This window comes from Passer domesticus, chromosome 4 (assembly GCF_036417665.1).
Source record: "Passer domesticus isolate bPasDom1 chromosome 4, bPasDom1.hap1, whole genome shotgun sequence".
In the NCBI taxonomy this organism is placed as follows: domain Eukaryota; kingdom Metazoa; phylum Chordata; class Aves; order Passeriformes; family Passeridae; genus Passer; species Passer domesticus.
This window is the reverse complement of record NC_087477.1, coordinates 22,703,490-22,715,522: the sequence shown is the minus strand read 5'-3', so window position 1 is coordinate 22,715,522 and position 12,033 is coordinate 22,703,490. Positions and strand designations below refer to the sequence as shown.

Here is a 12,033-nt window from a genome sequence, read left to right as displayed (position 1 = left end):
TGGGATTGCAGTTCGGGCCATCAGTAGCATTTATACTGTAACATTGTGTCTATTTTTCTCTTATAAGAAAGTCAATAGGACTTACATTTCTTAGCCAAGTACGTACTTGAAAAATTCAGAGCTAAATTGTAAGCTCAGCTCCTGGGAAGCAGGAATTACAGATATTTACGGAAGAGAGAACTCAACTATCTCGTGTAGCAGAATATAGCAACTTTGTCTTTGCACAGTGTGTGTCCTGAGTCCTGAGTACTTGGGAAGTGGGTTGCTGTGAATACTGGAGCTCATTTGGGAAGGAGTTGCAAGGTAACCTGGCTAGGAAACTGCTTTGATTGTCCTTGCTGAATTGTGGTGATGACACTGATTTTTATATTTATGGTATCTGAGTCACAATGAGGAAATAAATAATTTCATTTCTTTTTCAGTAGTGATACTGCCTGTGGCTATTTCAATTGATGTGAGTTTTGAAAAATGACCAAATTCTGTAGCTAATGGGAGGTCTAGAAACAAAAGATTTTATAAACATGATGAAAATGATGCATGTTGCGTGTGGTGCCCCAAATTCCAATTAAGGCTCTTCTGCTAACCTAAAACACTAAAGCCTGAACGGATAGACTATACCACTGGGTAACACCAGCTGAGTGCAATGAAGGCTGTAAAAAAAGGCATTAGGTGTGCAGATCAGACCTTGATCCATTCAGACTTGGTCTTCTTCTTTGGAGCCATAATGGTTTAAATTGACATGAGTCTGGGCCTGATTCCACCTCCTCCTCCTCATCATTGCTTCAACTGGAGATCTTCCACATGCCCTCAGGGGAAGGGGTAGGACAGCTTAGCTGTAGTAGCTGTGCTCTCACAAAAAAGGCAACAAATGCACTGCAAAATTTTCAGTGAGGGATGCAGAGAAGGGGAATAACTAACACCATGATAATTTGTTAACAGAGGAAAATTATTTTCCCATTTTATGAAAAATCATTGTGTGTTTCTCTCTCTTTTCTAACAGACCTTTGCCGAACGATTAATGGGAAACTTCTCTTTAGCTGTACCTGTGTTTGTTGCTCTTTCCTGCTTTGGATCTATGAATGGTGGAGTTTTTGCGGTCTCCAGGTGAGCACTATATTCCTGGGGGTGAGGGCTTGGGAGACATATTGAAAGTATGAAACTAAGGGGAAGGGAGAGGAGGGTTTATTCCGTTAGCAGGATATGATAAATGACTACACTGTTTACCAGGTATAGGGCTTTTTCTCACTTTGTTTAGTGTACTATTTTTAAAATCCTTTGAATGGTTTGGATATGAATGTCTCTGAGGCTAGCCTTCAATCAATGGCTGGTTTTTTTCATGTCAAGGAGGAAAATTGGAGGGAAAATATTAACTCTTTCGCAACACCAATCAAGGGACACCTTCAGAGATGGTTTTGATTTCTGTGTATGGGTTTCTGCTGCCAGTGCTTTCATTTAGAACACCTCAAGCAAGACTAAGAAGTTCTGCTCTGCTCTGTGACTTTCAGGAGCCACTTTGCGTACTCACACTAATGAGCACATTTAAAGTCTGTCCACATTTATTTCCCACCAGGATGTTCTTCGTTGCATCCCGTGAGGGTCACCTTCCAGAAATTCTCTCCATGATTCATGTCCGCAAGCACACTCCTCTGCCAGCTGTCATTGTTTTGGTAAATCATACAAACAAATGTTCCTGCACTAGAATTCATATTACAGGCTTGCTCTAGAGGATTCAAACAGAATTTGGGCACTGCTTGAGTCTCATTTGTTAATGTGAACATGGGCTTTGGGCAGGGCAGAGGACAGGAGAAAGAGGAATGAGATTTGTGAGTTTTTCTTATTCTATCATCTCCTCCTTGCTTTCTTGCCTATCACTGCAATCCAATTCATATCTTATTGCTCTGAATTTCTAAGAACCTGCTAGTGATGAGGTAGTTCCATTTCACAGAAACAAATTCCAGTTAAAAAATAAAAAAGGATTCAGTTAATTGAAAGTTGAACTAAACACCAGCATCTGGGAGTACCCTAAAGACTCATTATACAACCTTATAGTAAAAAATGCAAGCAGTTTTGCAACTAAGATAATGGAGGGGAAATCCAAGCTGTCCAGTACAGTGGTGATTAAAAAATGAAAGAACATGTGCCTGGGAAATCTGAGACTCAGTGAATTTTCTAAGGAATGCCTCTGATGCTTCAGTGGAAATCCTATTACGGACTTCTAAAATAAGGAGCAAAGGTAAATGTTGGTCATGTGTTAGCTTTGCATACTATTTTTGATGGTAAAATGTTAGGACTAAATGTCAAAATACCAACTTCAAAGTTCAATTTTCATAGTGCCAGGAAGATTTTCACTCAACATGCAGTCTTCATAATCATGGGTATTCAGCCCCACTTTTGGGATCAATGACTGCAGTGTGTCTGGATAGGCCTCTGCCATATTTCGGGATTTACAGCGAAAGCAAAGGATGGACCTGTGCATCTATGCTACTAAGAGCAAATGCTTATGGAATTTAAATTGTCTTTTGCTCTTGATACCTATAAGCTCACTGCTGAAATATTGAATTTTATATGTGCCCATATAACCACAGGCTTTGAAATTTTGAAAATTGGGCAGTGTGATTATGGTGAAGTGTTTTAATGAAATTAATTTTCCATAAACATTTAGTTTGCATTTTATTTCTTTGGATGTAGTCATACCTTGTGGATAAATTGCATTGACTGATTTTTGTGGAATGAAATGCAAAAAATGTATTAATATATTATTTTTTTCCCCTGACAGACATTTTCTGCTATTGAATGTGGTCCTCTTACACCAGTGCATTGATTTCTTTTGAAAAAGTCAGATTCTAGTATGAAGATTGCTTTCCTTCAAAGACTGCAATTCTTTAGCTCACCTTATTGCAAATAGAGCAGTAGCAGGATATATTCTACATCAATAGTAATTTTAGCATTTCCCTATTTTATTTTTCCTTCCATGTTCTATGCGCTGTAAGAAAGGAAAGAGCTTTTGAGGATAAACTGAGAAAATGAGCATGTATTTGAAACTTGTTAAATTAAAAAAAAGGCAAAACAAAAACCCAAAAAACCAAAAAATAACCCACCAAAAAAACCCCAAACACCTTTTTTTTTTTAAATTAAGAAATCTGTTTATGTGAGTATGTTGCTGGACAAATTTTCCAGTCTGACGATTCACAAGACTTCCTGGCAAGCACACGCCCAGTGCCAGGTATGTCCCTGCTGGGACCAGAGCCCCTTCCCAGCTCTGGTGACTCGATGGGGCACTGCTGGACTCCTGCACATCCCACTCACAGGCCAGGTTTCCCCACTGCTTTGAACCTGGGTTTCCCATGACAGAATATCAGATGTCTCATTCCATAAAGGCACTTAGTCCCAGCATAGGAACACAGAAATAGCTGAGCTGGTGCCCCCGAGGAGGGACCCCTGACAAAGGAATCCCATTGCCTTTTATACCACACATTCTCCCCACAAGTCTTGCTCTTTCACCCAAATCTTTGGTTCCTGCACCATCTCCATGTCCATCCACTTTGCTGCCTTCACTGGTCTTTATCTGCTTAGGTATCCAAAGGGTTAGCAATTCTCAGCTCCTGCCACCCATATCGGTTCATCTGGCTGGAGTCACCAATCTTTCGTACTCTTTGTTACCTCAAACACTGGCTATTCATGGGCTCTTGTCTCAGGCTTCTACACAGAGCTCAGTCTGCATTTCAGTCTGCATCTCTGTCTGCAAGTTGAGCTACCTGGAACAAAAGTATTCCTCACCAACATGAGGAACTTGATAGAAGTGTGTAGCAACTCATAGAAATAATGCAATCTGATTGTAATCCTGCTTTCTTGTATTTTTTCTTGATAGCTCTCCTTCACTTGCATTATTGTATATAGCTTGCATTATAGTTATAACTGAGATTTTAAGCTTTTAGAGCTTTTTAGAGCTTTTAGAGACTCTGTGTAGAAGAAATCTTGCCCAATACAATTCAGTGGTACAATTTCCCTTGACATTTACAAAGGAGTTTGCTTATTATCTATATGTAAGGAACCAAGTACTTTATAAGTCATTACAGGTTGGAGGCCAGAGACCCACATTTGAAATATTGATCCTTCTGATTCAAATCCATGTCTGCACTCCTTTGAAAGAAAAGGAGAGCGAGGCTGTGACTCTAGATAAATATTACAAATTCATTTTCTCTGTGTAAAGACTTAACCCAGTGTTTTACTGCATCTGCAGTTGATTTCACCTGTTGCCTTGTTATAAACCTGAAGGCTCTCACTTCCAGGATCTTCCCTCCTCCTCCTGCTGAAGAATGAGGGATATGGTGATTTTGACTTACTCCTTCATGCCCAAATGCAAGGACATTTTTTTGTCCAGATACTACTTTGAAATAGATCCATGTAGGCTTCCCTAACCATCTAACTCACAACAAAACACTCCAGTTTATACACAACCTTCTGCCTGCCTCACAGAAGCTTTGTATCTCAGACTACCTTTTTTATGAGGAACTGTATTTATTCTCCTGTCCCCTCTCCTTCTTGCTCTTAACTAGCTACCTGAGTGACAGCTAAATTCTTCCTTCTGCTTATATATATTTGCATTTACAATGTGCAGTAAGTCTACGCTCTGGAAGTCTGGACAAAGGCAAGCCCAAGCTAGTGGCAGCCCAGTGTGCCCAGCTGGCATCTTATGGTGTGGAACATCCCCCCTGCCATGTCCTCTTTGCTCACTTCCCCTATGAAGCCTGGGGGACTAAGACTTTTTCCTCCCACAAAACACCTAGAAACTTCTGCTTTCATATGAGTAGATGTGACCAAAATTTAACTGTTCTTATTATTTACATCAGCAATGAGCAAGTAAACCTGCAGTGAGCTTATATCCCATGAGAATGCTGCCCAGGATGCTCCAGCACTTCAGTGGTGCAGTGTGACTGTGTATTTTTGTCTGGGTCACAGGGGACAGATTTGTATTGACTATGTGGGCCACCCATGACAGATATATATTGATCCAAAAGGGTCTCAGGGGACAGCTAGACATTGATCACATACCTGATTGTATGACAAAGGCAAGCCTGAATTCTGTGGCACTCAGCTGTGTGCATAAGGCTGTGCTGGTTGTCCCTGTGGAAAATTTTGATATCACTGCTATAAAATAATAGAGATCGATCTACTAAATCCCTCTTATGCTCTGAATTTCTTTTGCAGCATCCTCTCACAATGTTAATGTTATTCAACGGGGATCTCTACAGCCTCTTGAATTTCCTCAGCTTTGCCAGGTGGCTTTTTATTGGACTAGTAGTTGCTGGGTTGATTTATCTCCGATATAAACGTCCTGATATGCCTCGTCCTTTCAAGGTAACATCTGCTCTCTACTCTTTTACATGAATCCTCCCTCCTCTCTGTCCTGCAGTCAGACAGCAAGGGAGCATCTTCTGATGTAACAAGCTAACATCTCTCTCAGGAAAAAACAATTTAAAACAGTTCTTTGCAGTGAAGAGTGAGAGTTTTCCTGCAAGGTCCCCAGTGCTACCCCAGCTGTGTTCCATTCTTGAAAAGAATTCTTGCCTCTTTCCTATGCTTGGGGGGCAGAGACTGAAGCTGCTGTGCTGAGATGAAAGCGTTTGCTCAGTTTTGCTTGTGTGTTTTCTTCAGGCTGTGTGATGCAAGCTGTGTGAAAATACCTTGAGCCCTCTGCAGTCACAGAGAAATCAGACTGCAAATATTGGCGTTGCCTGTGCCAACCTGATTTTCAGCCAGTCCTCTATTTAATGTCTTCTTTGATAAAGACCTGGATAATTTTATGACCAAATATATAATAACACGATCAAAAAAGTCATGTCAAGCACAAGAATTTATGCGAGAGGGCATTTATGTCATTGCATATCCAATGTCAAGTATGCCAATTTTCTGTGCAAACAAGTGGTTAGTGTGATTATTGTGATACTTGGCACTTGCAGTGGATTGGCAGACAGAGTTATCATGAACCCTGAAAGAAAATGCTAATAGTCCAACCCCTTGAATAGTAGCTTTTTTTGGCCTCGGTTCTGCTATTTTTCTTGGTTTTTTAAAGTAGCATTATACAATGTAAGTTGTCCCATTGTGTATCCTGAAAGATAATATCCACCATCAAAAAAATTAAAAAATATATCACTATTTAGATGCTGCCAAGAAGACAGCTTGTGAAGCTCTAAGAATGTGTATTGTTGCATTCTTGTAGGTATATTAGTAAATAAGGAGGTGAACAGTAAAACCTATTTTGCTTTGATTAAAAAAAAAAAACTTTGACAATACACAAAAGAGGAACAGTAATGCTTTGAGGCATGAAAGGAACAGAACAATTTTCAAATACCTCTCAATTCTCCATTACACTTAATGTCTCATAAGCCATGTCTGTAGGCATTTCCTTCAGAGAGTTGCTAAGAGAGTGATTGTATTGGTGTTTTTGAAAATTGAGCAAATAAATTTGATATGGTTACTTTGTGTGCTTTCAACAGTGACACTGGCAATGCCATCAGTCATAGAGTCAGAAAGTGCTTTTTCAATTGCTATCAGGTGCATAACACTACCAAATATCTTTATCACTAGTCAAATTGTTGTTTAATTTGCTCTCTTCCTGCTAGATTTTGATTTTTACCTTAGGAAGAAAATCAATATGTTCTTAATAGTTTTAAAAGTGACTTGAGCTCCTGGTTGTGTTTTAAAATGTTTTCTAATGGGTAATTATCAAAACGGAAATCTTTACTGTGGTTAGAGCTGGTTGCTTATATGCTGGGGAATTAGAGGAAGGACTTTTACAATGTAACTTATTCACAGTCCTTACATTTTAAAGGAAGTAAAACACCGGAGTGTTTTAGAGTGTAATTAAGACTCTTCTGTGGTACTCAATGCATAGCAGTTGGCAGGGCCTGGCTTCTGCAGTGACTGACATTTTGTGTACCTGTTCTAGATACCCTTATTTCTCCAGAACTGTCCTGTACTGCTGGGTCTTATCCAATTTACATTTAATGGAAAGTTAAATGTCTTATTCATTACTTTACAATGTCCTCATTATTTAATGGTTCTTTGTGTGGTTACTTTTCAGGTTCCTCTATTTATTCCAGCATTGTTTTCCTTCACTTGCCTCTTCATGGTTGCGCTGTCACTTTACTCTGACCCAGTGAACACAGGGATTGGATTTGCAATAACGCTGACTGGCATTCCTGCCTACTACCTCTTCATTGTATGGGACAATAAGCCAAAGTGGTTCAGAAAGCTTCTAGGTAAGTCCTGCTGTGGGACTTCTTCATGCTGACTCCAGGAGTTTCTCAGAGCTCTCCCTGTGCTATGAAATCCTTTGGGTTGATGCTCTCAGCTGCCGTGAATTGGGGGGGACAACACAAGTTGCTTTTGGGTCCATGCTCTAGCATTGCTCTGCCAGTGGCAATCAATGTCCCCTAACTAACGAGGTACATTCACAGCGAGGCTGTTCTTCAGGCAGTGATTGACTTTACAGGACTGATGTTTCTTTCCTGCCCTCCCTTACAAACATCTAATTCCTTTTAAATCATCATCATCCTCTCCTGACCCTGCCTCTGTGCTAATAAAGACAGTACTGCACTCCTTGGAGAATCTGTTTGGAATCTTGACAAAACAAGGGGTGTCAGGATGAGCTTGGTGTTCCCTACTGACACCATGTGTCTGTGGGCCACTGAGGAGTGTTTGGAATGGGACTGGAAGTGTCTGGAAGATTAGGCAAGTTTGGCATGGGGATACTGTCCTTAGCAGTAGCTCCTGACAAAGTGATAGCAAGATATACCATGGCTGGCATGCCTCTATGGAAATTATTTCTGTGCTTCATGAAGAATGACTTCTGAGTGACTTGGCTAGTAGTATTTCATGCCTGAAATACACTGAAATACTTTCTGTACCTTTTCTGAAAAGTTTTGAAAGGATTTGTGGAAGTTCTGATGTGTTAGAGAAGGATTATTTGAAACATTTCAAAGAAGTCAGTGTCATTTATTACAGCTCTTCATTCTCATTTTTTTTTGTTACTAGGATAGGCTTCTAAAATAAAGGGAATTTTCAAAACATGAAATAAGACTATTGGCAAGATATTTCAGGAATTATGGATAATTTATTAAACAAAACATAAAGAAAATTTCTTTTGCTGCAAAACTAAAACTCAACCTGTGAAATCTTTAACTAAATGTAGTTGATTTCTATAGATGCTGAAATAAAAGTGCATATTGTCTTCTGTGCTTCAGTCTTAATTGATGATTGAAAATGAGCTGCTCACAAGAAAAGAATAATGCCTTTATATGTAATTACAGTATAACCAGTTGTATGTATTTTTTCAGTATAAATATGTTATAGAGTTATATCCTATCTGCTGTAGAATATGTGAATTTCCCTCTCAATACATGCTGGGAAGTCTATAGGCAATAGGGCAGAAAGTATTTACAGCAAAAGGTATTAATTTAGGCTAGGAAAATCTTAATTTCATAGCCAAAACGTTATAAATTACTTGTATTTTCCTGGTAATGGGTAGAAATCTTCAGTACAAATTAAAGCAGTTGTATGCAGAAGGACATTCTATTAAGTGGTTAGGGTTTAGTCTGTTTATAATCTCTCAGTCTTGACATTTAGGGTCTAGGAATTTTTCCCTTATCAAATCCAGGAGGTATTTTTGGCATTTTCTGTCATGTCTCAGAGGTTTTGGAATACAGCTACTTGAATCTTTGGCCACGGGATGACAGTGTTGAACTACATTACTTGGGCAAGAGAAAGAATATTCTCTTTAAGGTAGACTGGATAGATGTGAAGATTTTTCTGCCAGCGGTGACTATGAAGATGAATAATTTCTAGCTTTCGAGATAACACAAAATTCTCCTCCTAGAAAGAGGTCGTGTGCCTGTGTCATATCTATGGGTGGGCATGGTGTACTGGCTCAGAGAGGAGTGCTGCAGAAGCCAGTCAGTGAGGGAAACAGCTTGTTTGCTTTGCAATTATTGTCCCCAAATAACAACAGTAATGACAGGAAACTGATGCTGACAGTTTTGAGCTGGAGCAAAGTGGAGATTTTTCTCTTCCCTAAGAAGAAGCAATAAAACTTCTGTGTGGAGTTATTAAGCTGGCATTATTTCAGGAGACCCACTGTATAGCCTGAGAACATTTACAAAAGATATTGAATGAGGATAAATTCACTTAAGGTACCTCTGTGAGATATAGAAAAGAAATTAGGCAGCTGCAAGCTTGATATTCTAACCTTGAAACAATTTTTCTTACATAGGCATGAAAGTGTAATTCCAGACACAAGGTAAAGGACAGTATAAAAAAATGGGACTGTCATTTAAGAGGTAGATTTTTGCCAGAGTAACAGGTAACTTTCTATGAGAAGATAAAAGACTTTTTTTTTTTTTTTTTTTTTTTTTTTTTTTTTTTTTTTTTTTTTTTTAAGGAGAATCTGATTAATCCAATCAATTTGGACTTCACCAAAGCATTTGGTGTGGTACCAGAGGGGAAGTAGGAGCTTGCTAGTCTGAACACACTGCTGTGCCACCAATACTGTTCCCAAGCTGTTTTATGTGCCCAGACCAGCACATGGGCAGCTGGTGTGGGGCTTTGAAAAGTCACCTTCTTAAGGCATTGACTGGTGCAGCTGCCCAGCTGTGCTTCAGCAGAGAGAGATGTCTGTTGCTTATAAACCCTACAAGGTACAAATACCCATGGGTACAGACCAGTCCCACATAGGGTCAGAGGGAATATCCTGAACAGGCTTTGTAAGGATCAGAGGAAAGGGATATTGAGCACCCAGAATGAGTAGTGGGATAAAAGAGCCAGACTGAAGATACATATATTTCTGAAAGGAATTTCAGGCTGATAACACTAGCAGAGCCCTTGGATGGATTACCCAAGGAATCCTTTCCCAAGGTTGAAAGTCTTTGTTCTGTACTTAGGGCATTTATATTGCCCATTCTCCTTATAAAATTGCTGCATTGAACAAAAGGTTTGTAGATTCTGGGATGGTATTTTGCAATAAGAGTAACATTTTGTTCTCTCCTCTTCCAAAGGAATTCTGCTGTAGCACTAGATGGGCTGGGACAAATAATTTTCAGCTGATACGGGCTTCATTTGACCTCTGCATTCTTTCTTTTTGTAAAACTAATGTGAAAATGAAAAAAGTTGAGCCTAGCAAATCTTAAGCAGCAGATCAGTGTGTAAAAGGATGCCTCACCAGCACAAGAAAGCTTCCATCTGCACTTCCTCAGCTGAAAACCCAACCTTAGACTCACACTTAAAAATATCTGTTCCTATACAGGGGGTTGACTTACGAAGAGGTAAAAAAGTTGAATCCTACTTTTTTTTTCATAGCTGAGCCCTTGCTGGAAATGAGATCTCTTTATATAACAAAATATCTCTGCCAAGGTTATTTAGCAACACCAGAGGATAACACTTGTTCACTTACGATAAATTGTTATATGCTTAATTTGCTTCTCTTTGTTGAGTTTGTGGTGGGATCCATAGGAGATTATCTCAGCACTTTGTTGTTACAGATTTCATGTCCAGTCATATATATGCAATAAAATTTCTGCTTTCTTTCCTCACCTAAACTTTATATGGTGCTTGTGTGGATACCAGGTCTGGGGTTTTTTTATTAAAAAAAAAAGTACCCATTTGCAGTGAATTCTTCTCTCAAAAAGGGAAAATTAGGATTTAAACTGGGCTGGCGAAGTTATCTGCACTGCCATGGCATGTTAAGTTGTTTTGTGACAAATGTGAAACAATTTTCCCGTAACTCTACGTACTGCTCCAAGCAGACAACATAGAGGTACTGACTGGAAACAGATTGGAACATTTTCATAGCGGAAAATGCTCCTTATACTGATTTATTCTGAGTATATTGCAACAAAAAAAAAATGCAAAGAATGCCAGCTCCCCCAACTTTTCTGCTCTGCTGTGGCTTCATCCCAGGAGAGACAAAAACTGATGCATGGAGAGCTGGGCAAGGTCTTGCTGCTGGTGGGTCTGTCCACTTAGGTGAACAAAATCACAGCCAGCTCTAGAGATGCCCAGGATGTCCCTCTGCTGCTATGCCCTTTCCCAAGAGCTGTCATGCCACTGCTCAGCTTCATACAATTCTCTTTTTCCCTTTGCTTTTCCTCAAAGCTGGAAGGGCTGGGATGGCAGGGGCAAAGCCCTGCTGTTTACTTGCTGCTGGCTTTCCTCCTGTCTTTTGTCCCTGCTACACTCAGACTGGCTCTGACATCCCCACAATGGGTAGGGAAGGCAGATGGGTGGAAAATGCAAAGCCTGGAGACTCTTGGCCTCTCTGCCCCTGTCAGTTTATAGTCTAAAGGCAGCCTGGCTTTGCACTGAACTGGTGACATCCAAAGAAAAGAGGAAAGGATGGTAGAATCTGCCTTAGACAGAAGATCAGAGAAGTGGTTTCAGTTCATATCTTCTGTGAGTTGCACTATTTTACCCTCCTGGCATTGTGTCAATGTCAACATTCATGCCAGACATTCACGGAAAATGAGAACTTTCTTTTGCAACAATTTCTGCTTATTTAAAATAGGATATTAAGAAAGAGTGATAAGTGAAATAAATAATAAAATAAATAAAAGAAAATGTTCTTTTACTATTCTGTATGTGCTATATGTGAATTAACTGTGCCATTTATGAATCAGTGCCCTAAAAAGAACACCACCAAAAGCACCATAAGAAAATAAATGTTCAGAGTGAAAAAAAAGAAAACGTGAAGTTCCTTTAGATGGGTGACTTTTTTATTGTTGTTAGGCAGGTCTTGGCACAGGTAAATTAAGTTATTTGAATTCTTCCAGACTTTTATTTCAACATAAAATCTTGATAAAGCTAAGCAGTTATGCAGAGTAGTCGTTTTTAAGACGGCCTCTAAAAGCATGCAGACTTTTTTTGAATAAGGTTATACATCCATACCCTTCTATTGTTATTGTATATGCATAGCCTTGGATCGAGGCACAGAAAACAGTTAATAAGAAAATGTCGAGTTTAAATGGTATATGTATATGTGAT

The 12,033-nt window shown here is 39.4% G+C and overlaps 1 protein-coding gene across 8 annotated transcripts in view; it reads left to right on the top strand.

Annotated features, from left to right (window-relative positions):
* SLC7A11 (solute carrier family 7 member 11) overlaps positions 1–12,033 on the top strand; it is a 77,136-nt gene that overhangs the window by 62,776 nt on the left and 2,327 nt on the right. For all 8 annotated transcript variants that reach the window (XM_064416522.1, XM_064416519.1, XM_064416517.1 and 5 more), the window contains 4 exons: positions 1,001–1,104; positions 1,571–1,667; positions 5,209–5,358; positions 7,085–7,262. In XM_064416522.1, coding sequence (XP_064272592.1) covers positions 1,001–1,104; positions 1,571–1,667; positions 5,209–5,358; positions 7,085–7,262 — 529 coding nt within the window. The remainder of the gene's footprint in view (positions 1–1,000; positions 1,105–1,570; positions 1,668–5,208; positions 5,359–7,084; positions 7,263–12,033) is intronic.